Source organism: Camellia sinensis, chromosome 2 (genome assembly GCF_055761805.1).
Source record: "Camellia sinensis isolate YWXY chromosome 2, ASM5576180v1, whole genome shotgun sequence".
NCBI classification, from domain to species: Eukaryota; Viridiplantae; Streptophyta; class Magnoliopsida; order Ericales; family Theaceae; genus Camellia; species Camellia sinensis.
The window spans coordinates 227,046,286-227,068,336 of NC_138962.1; the positions used below are offsets into that span (position 1 = coordinate 227,046,286).

Sequence of the window (22,051 nt, forward strand, 5' to 3'; positions counted from 1 at the left end):
CCAAGATTCGATCGGAATACAGAGTGAAATCTCCGCAAAGAATTACTAGAATTATCCAGCATTTCGCTCCCTGAGGAGTTGAACCTAGGTCACACCTATGAAAAAAGATACCTTCTCCACTAGTCCACCACCTCCCGTCGTGAGAAGAAAATCTACTTGACTAGTTGAAAGACACAAGCAATGAAGAAAAATAATAATTTTAGTTATTTTCCCATGAAACAAATATAAAGTTGTGAGCATTATAGTGGTACCTACCAAGTTTGTCGGTGCAACATTTACAAGGGTGCTATTATCTTGTACAGTAGGTTCTATCGTTTTACAGTGTTTCACCTATGTTGTATTTGTCTATTCTGATTAACACTATAAACATTATCATATGATCATGATGATTTGTCGATATAAATCCTAGAAAATATATTACTGCCTATAAAAGTTGTTGCATTGTACTTTTCACATATTTTTTCTAATCGTAAAACTGATGTGAAGTGATAGGAATCGTAAACGCAATCAATCTAATCAAACTATATTAATCTCAACTCAAAATTAATCTTGCTAGGTGCAGTATTTTAGATTGTTTATAGTGTTTTTTTATTTTTAAAATTTGTGCTAAGTTGGTTTAATTTCTTAATACAATTTATGATGTACAAATAACTTAGTTAAATTGAAAAAAAAATAATAATTATTAAAAAACAAAGAAACTGATATTTTTTTTGGTCCATATTTTAGTTATTAATTTTTAATGTGCAATAAATTGTACAGACAGACTTAGGCTCTGTTTGGTTGTGCTCTGAAATCAATTTTCTACCCGTGGTTTGGAGTATGATGTTTGGTTTCGGTTTCAAATCAATTTTCTACACTCTGCAGAGAGAACTCTGATGCACAGGCGCCTTTTTTGTCCACCCGGATGACCACCCGGTAGACCACCCGGATGACCACCCGGTAGACCACCCGGATGTCCGGCTGGTTCCAGATTTTTTTTTTTTTTTTTTTTTTTTTTTTTTTTTTTTTGCAATTGATTTATATAATCGGGACAAATATTTTCTGAAAATTTTTAAATTTTTTATGTGCTTTAAAATAATTTTGAATTGTATGTTTAGTTATGAGTTGTAAATTTTTTTATCACATATCAAATGTCACATCAATAATTTCCCACTCAAATCAAACATCTTTTCCAAAACTATTTTCAAAACTCTTTACCAAACAAATTTTCTACACTCAAATCATAATTCCACAACACACAAACTCAAAATACAACTCATACTCTCAAATCACATTTACAAAACTCTACCAAACACTACCTTAATTTTTTACCTCAATAGGAATATGAGAACATCATTCGATCTAGACCATGATCAAAACTTTAGCCACAGACCATTTTAACCTTTCGATTGTGACGGTATTATGTGATTGGTGGTGGGTGAGAATTCACTTGAAAATTTGATCACCAATGGGTCACTTTCAAAAGCCAAGGGCACAGCAAGCAACCCACCAAAGGGCCCCTTAGAACTTTGATGTTGTCCAATTCAAAATGTTCCAAAATGCCCTTTAGTGTATTAGAGAAATTGAAACATAAGGGACCCAATGAGGTGTCAAAACTACCAAACACTTTTACTTTTAATAATGAGATCAGCTTTTTGCAAATTAAAAGGGATAGTAAAACCTTAACCCTCATAAACTATTAAGGGCAATTTTGGAAGTATAGAAATTACCGGGTATTTCGCCAGAAATTAGGATGCAAGAAAGCTGAAAGTATGACAAGACATTTGGCTGTTCAGCACGTTGTAACTTTTTGGTCAAGTGTTTGGTACCTAAAAAAAATTATTCAATGCTCAAATGATATTACTGTGACATTGCACATGGTCTCTTAATTAATGAAAATTTAATAGTTTTTTATTTATCTAAAAATATTTTTTTATATTTTCATATATATATATATATATATAATATTTTTTATTTTTCATCACCAACAATAATTCTAATAATTATTTTTAACATTTTTCAAGAAAAAAATAAAATGATGTCGATCTTATTTTTCACTCATCCAATTAAAATGTGTCAGGTTAATTTTACTCATCCTATTATTAGGGACATAAGATTTTCTATTTTCAAATTTTTTAAATACAACATATTCACAATATAAATCTCATAATGATGTGCCAATGAATTAGAATTTTTAACAAATCAAAAATTAACATATAAATTATGAGAAAAATTGTGAGACTTAAATGGTGGATCTCACCCTTTTCAGATTCTGCTTTTGTCTTATCTCTTTCATGTTATCATTTGTCTAGTTCCAAAAAAAAATAAAAAAAAATTGGATACACACTATAAACATTAGTACAATTGAATACCAAATTGAAATAGTTTGTTTAAACTACTAACATTTTGATAAACATTAATATATAGTTTGATAAACATCATAGAAGGTGATCTCAGTAAGTTCTTAAAAACTGATGTACTACATCATACCCAAATTGAAGGCTTTTGACATAGATAAGGACTACAACCATCTCTCTCTCTCTCTCTCTCTCTCTCTCTCTGTACAGTGAAAGAAAGAAAACAGTCCAGTCTGGTCATTTTCTTTTTTTTGAGTCTCTTTCACTGCCTTTACTTACTTACTCCAACCAAAGGGTCACTGTATTTCAAAGAAGATCTCAGACCATTTTCTTTCTGTTTCTGTTACTGTTTCTGTTTCTGTTTCTGTTTTTGTTTTTGTTGTTTGGAATTGGATAAGAGATGAATGAGGAGATGAACGGTGGTGATCAGCTGAAGACGGTGGTAATGGAGGAGATCAATGGCGGTGGTGGTCCTCCGGCAGAGAAAATAGACTATGTGTTCAAGGTGGTGGTGATTGGTGACTCGGCGGTGGGGAAGACTCAGATACTGTCAAGGTTTACAAAGAATGAGTTTTGTTTTGATTCAAAATCAACCATTGGGGTTGAGTTCCAGACTCGCACTGTCACCATCAAGTCGAAGCTCATCAAGGCCCAGATCTGGGACACTGCTGGCCAAGAAAGGTAGCTTCCTCTCCTTCTCTCTTTTCATTTTAAGCTCCGTTTATTTTGATGAAAAACATTATGTAGAACAAGTTTTTGTTTTTATTTATTTATTTATTTACTTTTCAATGTATTTGATTGTGATCTTGAAAACTAAAATGCTAGTTGTTGTGAAGTTGTGGTGGAGGTGGGCAGCACTGGGGTGGTAGTAGAATGGTGGCATCAGTGATGGTGATGGTGATGGTGATGGTGATGGTGATGGTGACAGCGGCAGTTGTAGTAGAATGGTGGTAACGGCGATAATAGGAGTTGTGATAGTTAAGATAAATTGATAGAGAGATACAGAGAGAATGAATTATGTATTGATTGATATATTTGTTATGTTTACAATGATCATATATATAGAAGAAAATGTGGTAGTAGGTGTAGGTGGTAGGTGGAGTGAAGTGGAGGTGGTAGGTGGAGTGGTGATTTATTATTTACAATTTACATTAACAGCCCCCCTCAAACTCAAGGAGGATAGGTACTAGCCAACTTGAGTTTGGAGAGAGAAACAAAACAGAAAAATAGGCTGACAATTAAAAATGGGATAGGAGACACTGTATGGTCGTGTCGGACCGTTGTAGCAGACAGTTTACGGGGTCATGTCGGACCGTTGTAGCAGACACTGTGTGGTCGTGTCAGACCGATGTAGAAGACAGTTTATGGGGTCATGTCGGACCGTTGTAGCAGGACAGTTTACGGGGTCATGTCGGACCGTTGGAGAAGACAGTTTATGGGGTCATGTCGAACCGATGTAGAAGCTGACCGGAATCAATGTCGGGACAGTTTATGGGGTCATGTCGGACCGGTGTAGCAGGACAGTTTACGGGGTCATGTCGGACCGTTGTAGAAGACAGTTTACGGGGTCATGTCGGACCGATGTAGCAGACACTGTGTGGTCGTGTCAGACCGTTGTAGAAGACAGTTTATGGGGTCATGTCGGACCGTTGTAGCAGAGGTTGTGGTGATGCACAGTGCGCCATGAGCGACTTATACATGATACTGTGTATAACCCCCCCTCAAACTCAAATAGGTGTGAAGATAAAAACCTATTTGAGGTTGAAAAGGGATTGATAAAGCTGACCGGTGTAGAAGACACTGTATGAGTGTGTATATAGGCTGCCCAAAAGATATACATGGATGTAGATATCGAGCCCTCAAAAGTCGTGCCCTCAAAAGGTGTGCCCGCACCCTCAAAAGGCGTGCCATGAAAAGGCGTGCCATGAAAAGGCGTGCCAGGTTGTCGGCGTCAAGAGGCGCGCGATGCGCGTGGCTACCTCGGCTATTAAACCAAGACAGAGCCGGAGGCCGAGGCAGAAGCAAAAAACCTGTGAAATCCGCTGAAAAACTCTTCGTTGTGCTGAGAGAGAGAGTCGGAAAAACTCTTCGTTGTGCTGAGAGAGAGACTCTGTAATACGCTGTTGCCCAGAAAATGGCTTCATCGTCCCGTGGGCTGCTCACTCTCTTTCCCGACTTGAACGAGTCCACAGGAGAGAGAACGGGTGCGGTGTCCCGTGAACCTCAACCAAACACCACTGGGTTTGCTCCGTTGAACTTTCCGATGCAGGCGGTGGAGCAAAAAATGGCAGTGCAAACGGATGTGGAGGCTAATCAGTATACTTTGAAGGCATGTGTGGAGTCCATGACGGCGGTCACAAACTTGTCGCACCGGCTGCAGAGTAGGACAAATGAGGTGCAGTAGTTAAACTCCCAGCTGGCTCTGCTCCAACGCATGTATAAGGATGCGCGAGCAGAGATAAGCGTGCTAAGGGCAGAAAACAAGGAGCTGAAGCGGAAGGCCACCGTGATGTTCCGATTTGGAGGTCCTCCATATGCTGCAGTGGAGGAGCAGGGTGGAGTGATCGTGCCCAGTGGAGTGGGAAACACGGAGGCAACACCGTCAAGGGCCGCTCAGGACGGAGGCAAGAAGAAGAGACCGGCGGCAGAGTAGAGAAGAAAAATCTCACTGTGCCGATTTGTGTTGGTTGTGTTTTGTTTTGTGTTTTTTTTTTTTTTTTTTTTTGTTTATGTTTTTGTTGTTTTTTTTTTTTTTTTGTGTGGTGTAAAATGGTGATCGGGGGAGCCCCGACATGAATAAAATAAGTTGGTGTGCAGTTCTTCGTCTTCCCCATTTTTTTTTTTTTTTTTTTTTTGAAAAAGGGAACACAAAAAAAAAGAGAAGATAAATAAAGAAAAAATTCGATTGTGTGGCGAGGGAGTCGGGGAGGGAGGTGCAAAAGGTGATGAAAAGAAATAAAGAAAGAAAGAGTGTGATGATGGATATGGGTATAGATGTAATAAAGAAATGAAAAGAAAGAAATAAAGAAAGAAAGAAAAGAAGAAAAGAAAATGGGATGGGCAAAAGTAGACAGAGAGTCTGTGCAATAGTGTATAATAAACATATATAGATATAAATTAAAAAATAAAAGAAAGTTGAGTGGGTGGATTAAAAAAAGAATAGTGGGTTTGAAAGTGAAAAAAAAAATAAAAAAAAGAAAAGAAAGGGAAGCATGTGGTGAAAGAAAAAAGAGCTGTGGGTTTGAAAAAAAAAGAAAGTGAGAGAGAGGAATGTAGATGCCAGGTTGGCTGACTCTTCGCAAAAACAACATGTGCTCTCGTGGGTGGGAAACCCAAAAGAAAAAAAGAAAATAAAAGGGTTGGTGGGGTTGCTGCGGAAAGAGCCCAAAGCTTTAATGGCAGTAGCGCTCAAGAGGTACTGATGGTATGCTGCAGCTGCCATGGCTCCCACAAAGGGGCCAACCCAGAAGATCCAAAGCTGAACCCAGACTTGTTTATTGTGGTAGATAACAGCAGCACCAAAGCTCATGCCGCCGAAGGATTCCGACGCCGGCGCATGGTCCGGTTTGCTTCTTGTGACCGATGACTGTGGCGACAGTGACGTAGAGGAAGAGGAGTGTGGCTATGAACTCTGCGATCACTGCTCGGAGAACTGGTCCGTCGGTCATGTCCGAAGAAGCCCCTCCCGCCGCAGCCATGGTAAGAGATTCTGATTTGGTGAGATGGGAAGGAGATGAGTGCGGGTTGCGCCGCCGTCAACGGCGGTGGTGGGCGGCGAAGGGTAGGGCGTTTGGAGGTTTTGCTCTGGCGAGGTATGTGCAATAAAAAACTTAGCGGACTAGGTTGAGGTCCGGCGGGCGGCTAAGGTGAGATTGCCGCCCGCCGGAGAAGCGAAAATACTAGGTTCTAAACCTGCTCTGATACCAAGTTAAGATAAATTGATAGAGAGATACAGAGAGAATGAATTATGTATTGATTGATATATTTGTTATGTTTACAATGATCATATATATAGAAGAAAATGTGGTAGTAGGTGTAGGTGGTAGGTGGAGTGAAGTGGAGGTGGTAGGTGGAGTGGTGATTTATTATTTACAAATAAATTGATAGAGAGATACAGAGAGAATGAATTATGTATTGATTGATATATTTGTTATGTTTACAATGATCATATATATAGAAGAAAATGTGGTAGTAGGTGTAGGTGGTAGGTGGAGTGAAGTGGAGGTGGTAGGTGGAGTGGTGATTTATTATTTACAATTTACATTAACAGTGATGGTGGCAGCTTGGCAATGTGATGGTAGTGATAGGGGTAAGGTGGGTGGTGGTAGTAAAGTTCAAAAATATTTTGACTTTGAAAAGTAAAAAAAAGATGTCTTACTCAAATAAATTTATTTAGCATTAATGTTGTTTTGATTTATTTGGTTGTTTAGAAAGTTGTAGATTAATATATTTTTTAATTTTTTATAAAAAAAATATAAAATATAAGTAAAGTTTAAAGTGATATGATAAAAAAATAATATAATTTAAATAAAATAATTATAATTTAAATAAAATATTATATTAAAATAATATGTGTTATTTTATTACAAGCCGAACAAATACTTACTGCAAATGGCTGCTAAAAGGAAAAAAAAAGAGGGAAAGGGGAACATTATTAATCATGCAACGAAGGACTAATAGTAGATTGATGTGTTAGAGAGAGAGAGAGAGAGAGAGAGAGAGAGAGAGAGAGAGAGAGAGAGAGAGAGAGAGAGAGAGAGAGAGGGTGTGTGTTGAAGTTTTTCATTGTTCAAACTTGAAATTGAAAATATGAGAGAGAGAGAGAGAGAGAGAGAGAGAGAGAGATATGGAGAAAGCAAAGTTTGAGCAATAATGGAGGCTCTGATTTTTTTTTAACAAATGGAGGCTCTGATGGAATGTACATTATTACACTCAAATACTTCTGTTGCAGCACTGCGTATGAAAGACGCTCTGTATTAATTTGTTTTTGTTTTTGTTTTTATTTTTGTAAATATTAAAATAATTATATTAAATTTGACAATCAATCAAAAATATATATATATATATATATATATATATATATATATAAAAGAAGTCCAGTAACACCACATATTCACAAATATAACTCCAATATAACCACAATATCAATATAAAATAGAGTCTCATGAATAATTGACCCCTAATATTTTAGTTAGAAGTGTATGGAAATGAGCAATTGAATTAGTTCAATTATTAATGTTGCATAATTTGTTTGGTCCATAACATAAAATTAATAATCCTTAGTTTGGGGCCCAAATTGATAACAGTCGGTGGTGGTTAAGATTTATTATATTTTTAAAATATATTTTCCAAATAATTAAATATATTATTATAGTAGAACAACTCAAATGTATAATTAAGGATCTCAAGTCAATCTTAACATAGTAATGGATGGATGACTTCTAAGGAGGAGAGATAGACTTTGAGAGTTCAATTAATTGTTATAGTCATGCATACAAAAAAAAAATTTTCTTCCTCTCAATAATAAATGGCAATAGGAGAAGAGGACTTCAAATATAAACCCTAAATCTAACTAACCTTTCAGTTCATTAATCAGAATTTTTACATTTCATTAAAAAGTAAGTAATTTGAATCTTTTTATCTATCTATGAGTTTTATTTCTCATAAATTTATTTGGAATTTTTTTATATTAATTATGCATTATATTTTGATATTCATTATGAGACATTAATTGATTTTCATTCATTGAGTATTCTAACATAACACTCTTTGTGCACTTTAACGTACAATAGGAGTTAGGGCCTGCTATGCGAGCAAGGATCCTCTAGAGTGATTTTTTCCTAAAGTTTTCTAGAGTGCTCCATTGTGTGGTTGAGATTTATTGGCAAGTCACATCAATTTTTCTGATGTGACTTGCCAGTGAATCTCAACCACACAATGGAGCACTCTAGGAAACTTTAGGAAAATTTCACTCTAGAGGATCCTTGGTGCTGCTATGCACTAGTTGGACAAGGCGTGCAATTCATTATAGAATGGGAAAATATTTATTCCTATTCATGGGCCAAGATTTTCACTTTCCTTTTTAGAAAATGGGAAAAACCCATAAATTAGTATATATATATATATATATATAATTCAATCAAAACTTCTCTAGTTATCCTAATCTCTAATTTCAATGAAGTCGAATTACTTGTCTTCATTGGTATATTACTACATTTAGATAATATTGAATGAGTTTAAATAGTTCTTATTTCTTATCGATTCTTGTCAAAAAATAACAAAAAAAAAATTTTTCAACTAATGTTATATGTACCAATTGGTATACTAATTAGTGTACTACCAGATGATGTAGTATCATTTTAAGTTTTCAATCTTTTGTAATTTATGTAATAGATGGGATCATAATTTTAAAATAATATATGTTGATATATTAATTAATATATCAATTAGCCACCGTCTTTTTTACATTTTCTTTTCAACTAAACACAAGATGGTGGAATCCACACTATTAATACATGTGTGGTTTGCTTATTTTGTGTTTAGTAGCAAGAACATATGACTGTAGCATTTTTGTTAGTAATATTTGAACATGAAAAATCTTAATCTTATGACAATTTATGCGAAATTCTCATCAGAATAATATAATAATAATATTTTTGTAATTAGATTTAGAAGTCATTTTGACTAGTGTATAGAATGAATAAAGTCAACTTTAAAAAAAAAAAAAAAATTGTGACAAACGCAATAATTGAATATGTTACAGTTATCGGATCAATTTAATTTTTTTTATGGATGAAATATACTAAGTATCCGATAAAATACATTATTCAGATTATTAAAATGGGATCCAATTTAAACGTCTTTCAATCCAAAATCAGGACCGAAAAGGATCGTCCTCAGAAAAAAAAAAAAAAAAAAAAAAAAAAAAAAAAAAAAAAAAAAACTCACAAACGTAGTTTAAAGCGAAAGTACAGTAGTGAAGGTAAATATTTTAAAAAATTAATCTAAAAAATTAAATTATATATATATATATATATTTTTTCCACAGGTATAGGGCAGTCACAAGTGCATACTACAGAGGTGCACTAGGGGCAATGTTAGTGTACGACGTGACCAAGAGGCAGACCTTTGATCACGTCGCAAGATGGGTCGAGGAGCTCCGGGCCCACGCCGATAGTTCCATCGTGATCATGTTGATCGGCAACAAGGCCGATCTAACGGACCTGAGGGCGGTTCCAACGGAGGACGCGGTTGAGTTTGCAGAGGATCAGGGCCTGTTTTTTTCCGAGACCTCGGCTTTAAGTGGTGACAACGTGGACAGTGCGTTCTTTAGGCTGCTGGAGGAAATATACGGTGTGGTATCGAAGAAGGCGTTGGATTGTGGTGATGGGAAAATCAACGGTGGTGATTCCGCGATGCTCAAAGGGTTGAAGATTGATGTGATTGCTGCCCCTGATTTTGAAGTTAGTGAGATGAAGAAATTGTCTGCATGCTCTTGTTGATCTTTTTGTTGCTAAAGTGAAGACTGTCCCAGGATTTGTCAATTATGGTTGTTTAAAAGTTGTGAAATGCATAAGAATGGAGACATGACAGTTGTATTGTATTTACATGTTATAATTTATCTATATATATATTTGAAGTAATGTTTTGACCTATGATTTAAACGCTACATTTATCATATTTTGTTTAATGTAAAAATTGTTATTTCAGAAAAAATTGTGTTTGGCATTAGCAAATTTCATTGGTTGACTGCATTATAATTTTTTTTGAACACTGACTTCATTATAATGTGATTTGAAATCTTAGGAGTTGGGTGTACTTTCTACTAGTGGGACAAATGTATTTGTCAAAAATCTTGATTTTGAATGGACTAGATTAGACGGTATTATATTATTAGGATTTTTAGTTTTGCGATCATCAATTCCTTTGATTATATAACCTATCTTATGCTCGGATTAACTCAAATTATGAGAAAAGATTAATAAAATTCTATGAAATTTATAATTTAGTTAATGAGTCAGGACCTAAATCTTTTTATTTATTTATTTTTTATCTCACCCCTCTTGAGAGATTTAAAAGTCTCCCACATAAGAAACACTGGCTTTGTTTGAATTGTGTTTTGAAAAATGAAAACTAATTTAATAAAAATAAATTTCAAAAATATAATTTTAAAATTTTAAAAATTATTTTTGATCTCTCACAAGATAAAATTATGTAAAAATGACAAGTGTTTTTGATTTTTTTAATTTCCTCTACCAAATTAATTTTTAAATTTTTTTTAAAAAAAAAATTCTGAAAACTAAACCAAACTGGGTGAACTACATTTGAGGCTCTAATTTTTTTAGACAAATGTAAAATTATATATTTTGTTAAATTATTAATTTAATCCCAACAGGGCCTCTTTGAAAGAAACTGGGCACCTTTCAAAAACCCCACCCTGCCATTCCTAGCAAAGGAAGGCTGGGGGCCATGTTGTGGTGGGCTACTCCAAAAACAGCCGGCCCATTGTGTGTGTACATATTTGCATGCATGTATAAATCATAGAGTAAAATTCAGTTTGTCATATATATAATCAGATAGTAAAATTTATGTGTTCTTAGGATATTTTTGAAAAAAAGGAAGGAATTTGAAATCTTTTATCACTTTGTGTAGGCGCAAGTAATCATTCATGCTTGTATTTTTTAATTGAATTTCTGTTTACAAATCGATATTTTGAGTGTATTGAAAAAAGTAATTAGACCGTGACATAATACCACTCAACCCACGCTAGTCTGTTGGTATGTTGATATGGGAATATCCTAATCTAAAAAAAGTGAAAAAGCATGGCACAATTGATTGATGATTCTTTTTTCTTTTTGTATAAAGTGGATAGGACTTGGGAGTTCATTTCTCTAATTTGCCAAAGACTATGTTTCAATCTTGAATTAGATTTGAGTTTTTTTTTCTCAGTTCTTGCATATGAATTAGAAGTCCAATCTAAGTTTTAATCCAAGTAAAAAATCTAAACCCAATATTTGATGGATTAATGAGTAGTTAAAACTGCTCAAATTGGTTTATCTCTGGCCTGAATTTATGTGGGATTTTGGAGATAAAAGAAAAAAAAGAAAAAATGAGTGAAAAATAAATACAATGTTTTAATTAAAAAATATAAATCCAAAGAGAAGAACAAAAGTGATGTCACTACAGCTGTAATAGAATTGTTTATTAAATTTTTTTAATAAACAATTTTTAGTTTTTACGACATACAATCAATTTGATTTTTTATATACATGACAAATCCTAAAATATAAACAATTCGAATCATTAAAATTAGGCTAAAAAATGAACTCAATAACCCACCAAATAATGAGCCAAGAAGAGGATCCCTACTCAAGTTCAAAGGTTTTGATGCATGCATATGGCATCTAATTGTCACTTTTCAATATATCCTCAAAAATTTGTAGGCGTGCCTCCTCCTTATAATGCAAATTATTCCAAAGACCATCTCTCAAAGGTTTTGATGCATGCATATGGCATCTAATTGTCACTTTTCAATATATCCTCAAGAATCATTAGCTGTAAGTGGTTGGTTGGTTGCGCTGTGGAATAAAGAATGTAATTCAGGAATGCACTATGGAGAATAGCAACTAAAAAAAAAAAAAAAATAGTATCAATTCAAAATAATTTGTGGGGGCCGAGCAAATTATTACTGTTGGCTTTTTTGGCTTTCGAAAGTTATTTCCGTAATTATGAGCATGCCAGCAAGGATCAATCAGTCCTTACAGAATTGTAATTGCCAAACAATTATTCAGACAATTGTGTTATGGTTCTTTCGGCCTCAATAAAGAGGACTTTTACTGGTGGCTTACAGGTAATTTGACTTCAGAAAACTTGAACATAAGAACAATTAAATAAACTGAAATATTTCATTGGTATGAAAAACTTACAATGATCTTAGTTCCGTAGAGAATTACAGCGGCAATATACTCGAAAACTACTCCTATAAATGAAGTGCGGTGCAGAAACTTAAAGTACAGAAATATAAAGGACAGGAAATAACACAGGACTATGTAAGTAATTCTTTAGATCTTTTGCCGTCCCTTCCTCTGAAGTCCTTCCTGCTATTTATACTCTCCGAAGATAACCATCGAATTGTACTTCAAACCGTCGAACTGCTCCTCCATAGTCGCTGATCATGCTACCTTATAAGTAGTTCCACTACACCTTTACTTGCAGTTAGGCTTCCCCCTTATATTCGAATTTGAAATGTGAGCAACCATTGAAGCCACGTCACTGTACGTCTCTTTGTTGATCTGCTACTACTCAGATCTTATAACAACCAATATTAATTGCCACGTGTATGATCAGGATCGAAGACCTACCTGGTCTCCCCATATTACCCTCACTTCGCCACGTGTCGGATTGTCACTGGCTTAGTACAAAATGTGTAGCCAACATTACCCCCCGCACTAATATACCCAAGACTTGGTAATATTAGTGGATCAGAGTCCCTTTTCCCACGTCTTAGAACGTGCATGGGTTTTGCATCTTCCTAGAAATGCAATTGTCACACACCATCTGTATTAATACTCTCGTCTTGATCCTTAAGTACTTTCATTGTCTTATTATTCAAACAGACTGATACATTTCATGGCCAAATTAATTCTTTCTTCCAATGATGAAGCATACGAAGAGTCATATGTCGATGCTATTCCTCGTCGAAAGCATGCATTTATTAGCCACCTTTACCCACCTTTCTATATTCAGGTCATGGACGCCTTTGCCAATTACCGACCTTTGGATTACGAACACATTGCTCTTAATCCTTTGATTCAGAAGGCTAAAATCAAAGACATAAGAATTTTCCCTTCTGACATACCTTTACAGTTCGAACAATCTGCTCTCAAACCTCTGATTCGTAAAATTACAAATATGGATTTGAGCAACTCTTCTTCGCAAATTTCTGTATGGGATAAAGCTGCAGCTGCTTCCTCTTCTGGCTCTTCTAGAAGTTCTGACTGGACAAACTGGTCAGTACCTGAGACTCCTGATTTAAGGGAGCGAATCAACCACCATTTTGTTGAGTTCACTGACCCTTTAGAGTTTCCCTCCTATGCTCGAAGTTTAGTTGTTTATCCTTATGTGCCCATTGACCATCGGCGTAGTCTGGAGGAGAATCTTCTTGTAGCATGGTACACATCTTCCATGCCTACAAAGATAGTACACTCTGCTCCTCGCCCAGAAGAAACACAAGGGTATAACCCATCATTCTTAGCTCAGAAGGCGAAGATCTGTTCTTCTGACTGGCTTGATTATATTAATGCCTTTGTTCCTTCTGCTCCCGTATCATCCTCGAAAACAGAAGCGTCCACACCTTCTTCTTCGTCTCCCGAAATTGATTCTCCCCCACCAGTTCTTTCCTGGACAGAAAAATTGAAGATTGCCCTATCCACGGAGAATGCCTTTCCACCTTATAAACCTCTGCCTTCGCCTACCTCAGCTGAGCGGAAACAGGCTCAACTTCTGCTTGCAGCCTTCTCTCACTTGCCCTTTAATGTTCTTGAGGACGAAGTCCCTCTCAAGAACCTTCGATGGGCTTGTGACATCATGACCAGGGGCCATGTCCTTAATCCCCTTGCTCAAGCAGAACTTCATATGTTTCTGGACCAACTTCCATTGCTTCTTCACTGGCATCGCAATTCTATGGCTACTACACAATCGTTAGACCAGCTTTCGTCCCTTCGAATTCATGCTCAATACGAAGCAGAAAACTTTATGGAAGAATTCAATGATTTCAAGAATAAAGACTCTGCCTGTTGGGATGATTTAGACATTGATGAATTGGAACAAGGGTTAAGAGAAGTGGCCTTCGAAATAAAGACTGAAGAGCTCTACTATGAAGTGAGAGCACATCAACTTATGCAGCCGATGGTAGAAAATTTAGAAGATAGAATAAGAAAAGAACAAAAGTTCATTGACCATTGTTGGACCAAATTTCATGATCTTGTTATTTATTCCATTCCTTATTTTTATGAACTCGAGTTCATACCGAGATAGGGTCAGCTGATGTAATCATTCTGATTTTAATATGAACAAAATTTGTCTTTGTTTGACTCTGTCTTCACTTGTATTTTTACTTGTGTTTTAAAAGTCAACTCAGAGCTTCGAACTTCAAACAATTTCATCCTTTAAATTTGGACTTAATTGTTTTAAATAAAACACTAAATGAGCCAATTGTAACCTTTCCAATTTGTGAAGTTGAGTTTTGGCTGATTTTCAACTGGAAACAGTGCCTCGAATCTAACAATCTTTCATTCAAAACCTGTTTTGGCCACAGTCAACATCTAGTCATTGTCATCATTGCTTTTGATGTTTCGAACACCAAATTCCATCCTTAAAGAAACTCAAGTTTTGCTTCGAAGGACATTACCTTTGTTAAAGAAACTCAAGTTTTGCTTCGAAGGACATTATCTTTGCTGAAAAACTCAAAAAACAGGTCTTTAAGCCCTTTTTAAAATAAATACTCGAGTATTTTTATTTCTTGGGTAGGGCAACCCACTTCGAAGCTGGCTTCTCTGTTTTCGAAGCCGTTTGACTCGGCTTTGAAGCAAAATATCTTACTTCGAAGCTAGCCTTAACAACCAGGCTTTGTTTTTCCCTCCAAAAGCATCAATGTTGAAGGAAGCTTTTGTACTTGTACTTTTTATACTTAACAGCTCATGTAATATATTTTCAAATACGAGGGCTTTAAAAACCCTTTTGTTTTGTGTTCTAAAATCACCTGTTCTTCTAATCGCACAAACCCCTTTTATTACCAATCGTCGACTTCTCTCTACTTCCTTTCCCGAAGAAAAACATACCGTCAATGGCTTCTCCTTCAGTATCAGTCGTAGAGCGTATGAGCCCATCTGTGGCCCTGAAGAGAATTATTGACGCGGAATGCGAAAAGTACAAAGCTGGGGAGAAGAGCGCTATTGATGGACGCATCTTTGTCCCTCGTCACCATGTGCAGTCAGACTATGTTCTCGGGCCCATATTCAAAGAAGTCCTTACTGAACTCCCAGCCTTGTATCCCCGACTGGAAAACCAATGTCTTCTCTATGAAGGTGGTCTTGACTGGAGGAACTGGAGGATGAATCGCCCCCACCGATGCTGGCCCACGGTGAGACCAGAGTGGCAAGAGTAGTATGATCGGGTTATCCCTGCTAGGACCCTGGACCTTCAAGAACTCAGCCTTCTCAATGCTCTCAGACTGTCTAGGGTAACTATTTAAGAAGACCTTTTCCTTGTTCCCGCTGCTCTATGTTTTTGGAATCCTGTCTTTAACTTTTTCCAATTTAGATGTGGGATGATGGCCCCTACTGTTCTTGATATTTGCCATTTATTGGGACTATCTCCTATTGGCACTCCTTTTAGACCAGATTATCCTGATTTAGCAGTCCCTTTCTCTCTCCTCTCCCTTAACTCATCTTATAGTGATTTCGCTAGGGCTGAGAATAAAAGACAGGGCCCTGTGACTGATAGGGAATTTTTTTCTTTCTTATTGTATTGGCTTTGTAAGTTCCTTTTTTGCACTTCCTCTCAGAGAATTATGCCTGAATTTGCCCCTCTTGCCAATGCCTTTGTTTTACAGAAAAAGGTGGCCTTAGCCCCACATGTTCTAGGGCATGTATATAGAGTCTGCTCCCTTTTTTGTGAGAAACCCTTAGATGCTAATCAAGGGGGGGCATTCTGGATCCTTCAGTTTTGGCTTTTCGCCTATTTTACCGAATTACAATCCAAATGCCTTAAATTTTCCGAGCCAAACCCTCTTACTCATGGCATAAGGATAGCCAATGCTTCACTTTACCCTTCTACCTTTGCTTTTTACTTCTCTTTCTTTCATCAGCTTCCAGCCTCCCTTCCTACTTACCGCTTTCGTCCCTTCGAACCTTCCATTGGTCCATCCTGGTTGAGGAATTTTCTAAGTGACCAATCCTGTACTTCACTTATTCACCAGGATATATGGGCTTCCATTCTGATTCCCAGAGAGCTATTTATCGGGACTTTAAACCCGAAGGCATATAAATGTATTGCTGAACCTTACTGTCCAGCTCAATTTGCTAGACAATTTGGCCTTTCACAAGGGGTCCCGATACCCCTCTGTAGCAACACAAATCTCAGCCTCACCAGAAGGGACTTGAAAGCCCGAAAATCCAGGCTAGAAGAGGCAACTTTGAAATTTGTAGATGACTTGGCCAACTTTGAATACACCCCTTTCATTCCTCAAGGTACCGTGTTGAAGAGGTATCAAAACTAGTGGGTGACTAACATGGAGATTTATCTGGCCATTCCACCTTTAAGCCTACTAACAGTGTTAGATGTGACCAAGTCCAAAGAAACCGGGGAGGTCACTTCTTCCACTGTTTCAGAATTGGCACATGCTGCTCCTGCTGCTTCAATTCCTCCCAGAGTCACTCGGGCTGCCTCGAAGAAAGGTATACCCTTGTCTCTTCTCCTTTTGTCTTTCATAATGCACTTTGCCTTATCTTTAATTCTTCTTTTGTGAAGGTGGCCAATCACAAAAGAAAAGGAGCCTCCTTGAACTCGAGAAAGGAACATCCAATATTCAAGGGGAAGAAAAGGAAGAATCAGATGAAGAAGAGTTATTTTTAAAAAGAAAGAAGAAAGAGATCGTCTTTTCATCAGACTCGGTAACTGCCAGAGAGTCAGAAGATGAATTCATTTCTCTGGAATCTAGATCGCAGCTTGAAGAACTTGAGGGAAAAGTTGAGAAAGAAATTGAGAAAAAACAGACCCTGCCAATACAGAGGAAAAGGAAAAGAAAGATGACTGTTTCTCCTTCCGATATGGTCGAAGACTCTGATTCTGAGACAATCGCCAAAGCCATAGAGAAGAGAAAAAAGGTGTCTGCTTCCGCTCCTATCTCAGTCGAAGATACCATCCATCAAGCAGCCGTCAGGACAATGGAGCAAGAACATCCTAAAGCCATGATTGTCTTTGAAAGAGCTGAGAAGAGACGGCAGCAACAGTTTCTGAGAGATGAACTTGCTGCTGCTGACACACTACAGAGGGAAACTGTGAGAAGACAACAGACTGCCAGAGATTACACCCTTCGCAGTTCCCCCATTATTGCCGATACTTCTGGAGCAGGTAATTTTACGCTTTTGCGATTTTTCCTCTGTTAGCCTTTGGTATCAAGGTTTGACATTGCCTTACATTTCTTCCTCCTGCAGCAGCAACTTCTAAACTCATCTTTCCGATGGAACCTCTCTCAGTTTCATTCGAGGCAGATCAAACGCAGGATGTAGGGACTACTCAGACCATACTTCCATTTTTGGGGTTTAGATTTTCTACACTTTTCCTGAGGCCAAGCATTCCTGTACCTTTTCCTCTTGGCCTAGCTCCCTATCTTTCTTACCTGACTCTTGACTTTCCCCAATCTACTTCGTTGTTGAGTCTTGCTCCTCTCTCCCCTTCCAAGGAGGCTCCAAGTGCTACCTTGGCTTTGATGAGTGCTGACAGTTCTCCAATTCGTGACTCACCATCTTTACCTAGCTCCAGTCCTCATTCCCTTGATTCATTGGTGACCAGGACCATGGAGACCATCAAAGATGCTCCACCCATTTCTCCTATTGCTATGCAATCTTCTGTGTCTCCCAAGGCAACTCTTTCTGCTCCCCTCATGTCTACTGATGAGATTGACATTTTTGAAGCAAGATTAGCTAGTCTTTTTGACATCACTTCTACTTCTCCGACATTCGATGAGGAGACTGAGCCATTAGTCTTAGCTGATTCTTTGCTGGAAATCTTTGAGAGCTCTCCTTCCTCCAGCAACCAACCTTCTGTGCCTTCAATAGACTTGGACACCTATCTAGACCTGCTAATTTCTTTTTCGAGGATTCCCTTTGAGGCTCTACAAAGGCCTATAATAAAAAACGGGTTTCTTCAATGCTGCAAACTTGCTGAGCAGTCTGGTATGGATGTTTCTAACCATCTATCCCAGGCAGCAGCTACCATTGATTTTTACATCAGCATCTGTCATGCTGCCAAGGCCGCAGATGAGAAGTTGGTCAGAGATCAAAGTTTTGTTTCTCAAGTGCATACTGAAGTATCAACGCTTAAGGAACAACACTCCTCTGCCTCTCACTTCCGAACTCAATTGCTGGAGAGGAAAGCTCAACTCGAAGAGGAGCTTTCTGCAGTGAATCAAGCCTTACTTCGAACTGACCTCAAACTGCAAATCACCAATCAAGGACTGGCTGATCAAAAGAAAGATATGACTGCAACTATTCAACTGTTTGCATCGTTTACCAATAGGAAATCTGTTGTACAAAAACAGCTAAAACATTATAATGATTTCTGGGCCAACTTGTGGCACAATGTACTTGACTCTTTATAAAGCATTTCCTTGTTTATGTTCTTGTATTCACTGTTTATTTTATTCCCTGTGTTTTCCAAATAGTTGGAAAATAAGGTTTTAAATATCTGCCATTAATCTTTTTGGGATGCACATGACCACTTAGATCTTTCAAATGGTATGCCCCAAAAGGCAAAACTCTATGAATTTGATATGGTCATTCCCAGTTAGGTGACCATTTGCCAAATCTATGGCTTCTAATCCCTACTGGGAGTATTGTCCTCCACACCAAATCACCTTCATCAAAGCCAATGTGTTTGACTTTCTTATTATAATTTTTGGCTGCTTTCTTCTTCTGAAAGAGAATGCTATTTAATGCCAAAATTCTAGCTTCATCTATATCTTCTAATTCCAAGCACATACTTTAATAGTACTGCTCAGGATCCAACTGGTCTTGGCATCTTACCCTTAGGGATTTAACATTGATCTCTACTGGTAACACTGCATCATGCCCATAAACTAAGGCATAATGCACATACTTTGATAGTGACTCCTGTGCTTGACCTTGGGGAAGTTCTATAAGCCCACAATACATCTAACAATAAGTTGTGCCAATCTCTTGGATTATCTTCCACAACCTTTTGTATTCCCTTTTTTAAGGACTTGTTAGACGACTCAGCTTGACCATTAGCTTGTGCGTAGTATGGAGTGGAATTCACAAGGCTAATCCCGAACTCAGCCACAAAAGACTTTACCATTTTCCCATCAAAAACAGTCCCATTATCGACCGTTATCGTTTGTGGGATGCCAAATCTATGGATCAAATCTTTAATGAACCCAATAACCTCCGTCTGATCTACAGCTTTATATGGTTTGGCTTCGACCCATTTGGTGAAATAATCAGTAGCCACCAAAATAAAACAATGATGCTTCGACGAGGGAGGGTGTATTTTCCCCATCATATCCATGGCCCATCCTCTAAATGGCCAAGGCTTTACTACTGCATGTAGATCAGTTATGGGCACATGCCTTATTGTACCATGCTTTTGACATGCCTGGCAGCCCTTTGCATATTCTATGCAATCTTTAAGGATAGTCGGCCAATAATAGGAATGTCTTCGAAGCAGCCATCTCATTTTTACACCAGGCTGATGTGCACCACAGATACCTTCGTGAACTTCAGCCATAGCTATTAATGCTTCTTTTGGCCCTAAACATGCTAACAATAGACCATCTCCCCCTCTTTTGTAGAGATCATTGTTGTATATGATATATTGCATAGATTGCAATTTAACTCTTCTGCTGGCTTTCGAGGATGGGCCAGCCAGGTATTGTATTATTGGATGTCTCCAATCCTGTTCCTGCAAATCATTATAATTGATTTCTAGAACCATGTTCCTCTTACTTAGAGGTGGTATAGGTTTTTGGTATGTCGTTTGGCTTACATCCCAATGGGTACCATCCTTACTCTTGAAATTCGAAGCTTTCTGTGCCACATCGTTAGCTCTATTATTCAAGAATCTCGGGACATAAGTTACATTTACTATTTCAAATTGAGAGAACAAATGTAATGCGACAACATAATATGGCAGCATACTTATGCTTTGACACTTGAAAATCCCTTTTACTTGGTTAACAACCAATTGGGAATCTCCAAATATGTCAACTGCATGTACTTGTAATCCAATAAGAATTTCCAATCCTACTATCAAAGCTTCATATTCAGCTTGATTATTAGAATAAGCAGTTTCATCTATTCTGAAACCATGTGTGGTCTCTATTCCTTGTGGTGACTTGATTACTATACCAATTCCAATTAGGCCATTGGCTTTCGACCCATCGAACCACATTTGCCATGGCTCGACACTAGCCATACTGAGTTCCATTATTTCTTGACTCTCCGTTTGAGATGGATGGTCTGCCAAAAACTTGGCTAAAACTTGTCCTTTCACTGCTCTTTGGGGCACATATTCTAAGTGAAACTCTGACAGAGCTAATACCCATTTGCCAATTCTTCCCCTCAACATAGGTCTAGATAGCATGTATTTAACCAAATCTGTGGTTGCAATTACCAAGACAGTTGTAGGCAACAGGTAATATCTTAATTTCATTACAGCAAAATACAGTGCAAGGCAAAGCTTTTCTACAGCTGAATATTTACATTCGCAAGAATTTAAAAACCTACTAAGGTAATAAACAGTTTGCTCCTTGCCTTCCTCATTGTCTTGGGCCAAGAAAGCTCCTAATGAGTCTTCTGCTGCGGCTATGTACAGCTTTAAAGGCTTAACGCCATTTGGTGGCATCAGTACTGGAGGATTGGCCAAGTAGGCTTTGATTCCATCGAAAGCACTTTGATGCTCCGTTGTCCACACAAATTCCTCCTCATCTTTCAACCTTAATAAAGAAGAAAAAAATTTTAGTTTTCCCTGCAGTGTTAGAAATGAATCTTCGAAGAAAATTAACCTGCCCAAGGAACTTTTGTAATTCTTTCTTACTTGATGGAGGTCTGGCTTCAATGATGGCTTTGGCTTTATTCTGGTCGATCTGTATTCCTTTCTTGTGTACTACATAGCCCAAGAAGTTTCCAGATGATACGCCAAAAGCACACTTAAGAGGATTAAGCTTCAATTTGAACCTTCTCATTCTTTCAAAGGCTGCCTCTAGGTGAAACAAATGTTCCTCCATGGACTGGGATTTAACCACAATGTCGTCAATATAACATTCTAAATACCCACCAATAAGATCATGAAAGATAGTGTTCATAGCTCTCTGATATGTGGCCCCAGCATTCTTCAAGCCAAACGGCATTTTGACCCATTCGAAGGTCCCAATATTCCCAGGGCATCTAAATGCTGTCTTATGAACATCTTCCTCCGCAATGCAGATCTGGTTACAGCCTGAGTGTCCATCCATCATTGATAGAATGTGATGTCCGGCTGAGCTGTCCACCAACAAATCTACTATAGGCATAGGATATTCATCTTTTGGAGTTGCCAGATTTAAGTTTCTAAAATCAATGCGTACTCTCATTTTGCCATTTTTCTTGACTACAGGTACAATATTAGACAGCCACTCAACATACCTGGCTGTTCTGATAAAGCCTGCCTTGAGTAGTCTAAGAATTTCTTCCTTGACTTTCTGGATCACCTCTGAACCCATTCTTCTTGGTTTTTGTTTGTATGGCTTGAAGTTAGGCTTCATGGGAAGCCTATGTTCCACTAATGACCTATCCAATCCTGGTAGTTCATTGTATGACCATGCAAAACAATCTTTATATCTTCTCAGAATAACCAATAACTGGTCCTTATCAGGAGAATTCAACCAAGCACTTATATAAATGGGTTGTTGTATAGAATCTCCCCATAAATTTATTTCT

The 22,051-nt window shown here is 37.5% G+C and overlaps 1 protein-coding gene across 1 annotated transcript; it reads left to right on the forward strand.

The window, feature by feature from the left end:
- The first annotated feature begins 2,253 nt into the window (after window positions 1-2,253).
- LOC114280470 (ras-related protein RABA3) lies at window positions 2,254-9,939 on the forward strand. Its single transcript, XM_028222847.2, has 2 exons — window positions 2,254-3,017; window positions 9,385-9,939. The coding sequence occupies exons 1-2, from the start codon at window positions 2,737-2,739 to the stop codon at window positions 9,836-9,838; spliced, it is 735 nt and encodes a 244-aa protein (XP_028078648.1). The 5' UTR covers window positions 2,254-2,736; the 3' UTR covers window positions 9,839-9,939.
- Window positions 9,940-22,051: the final 12,112 nt, after the last annotated feature.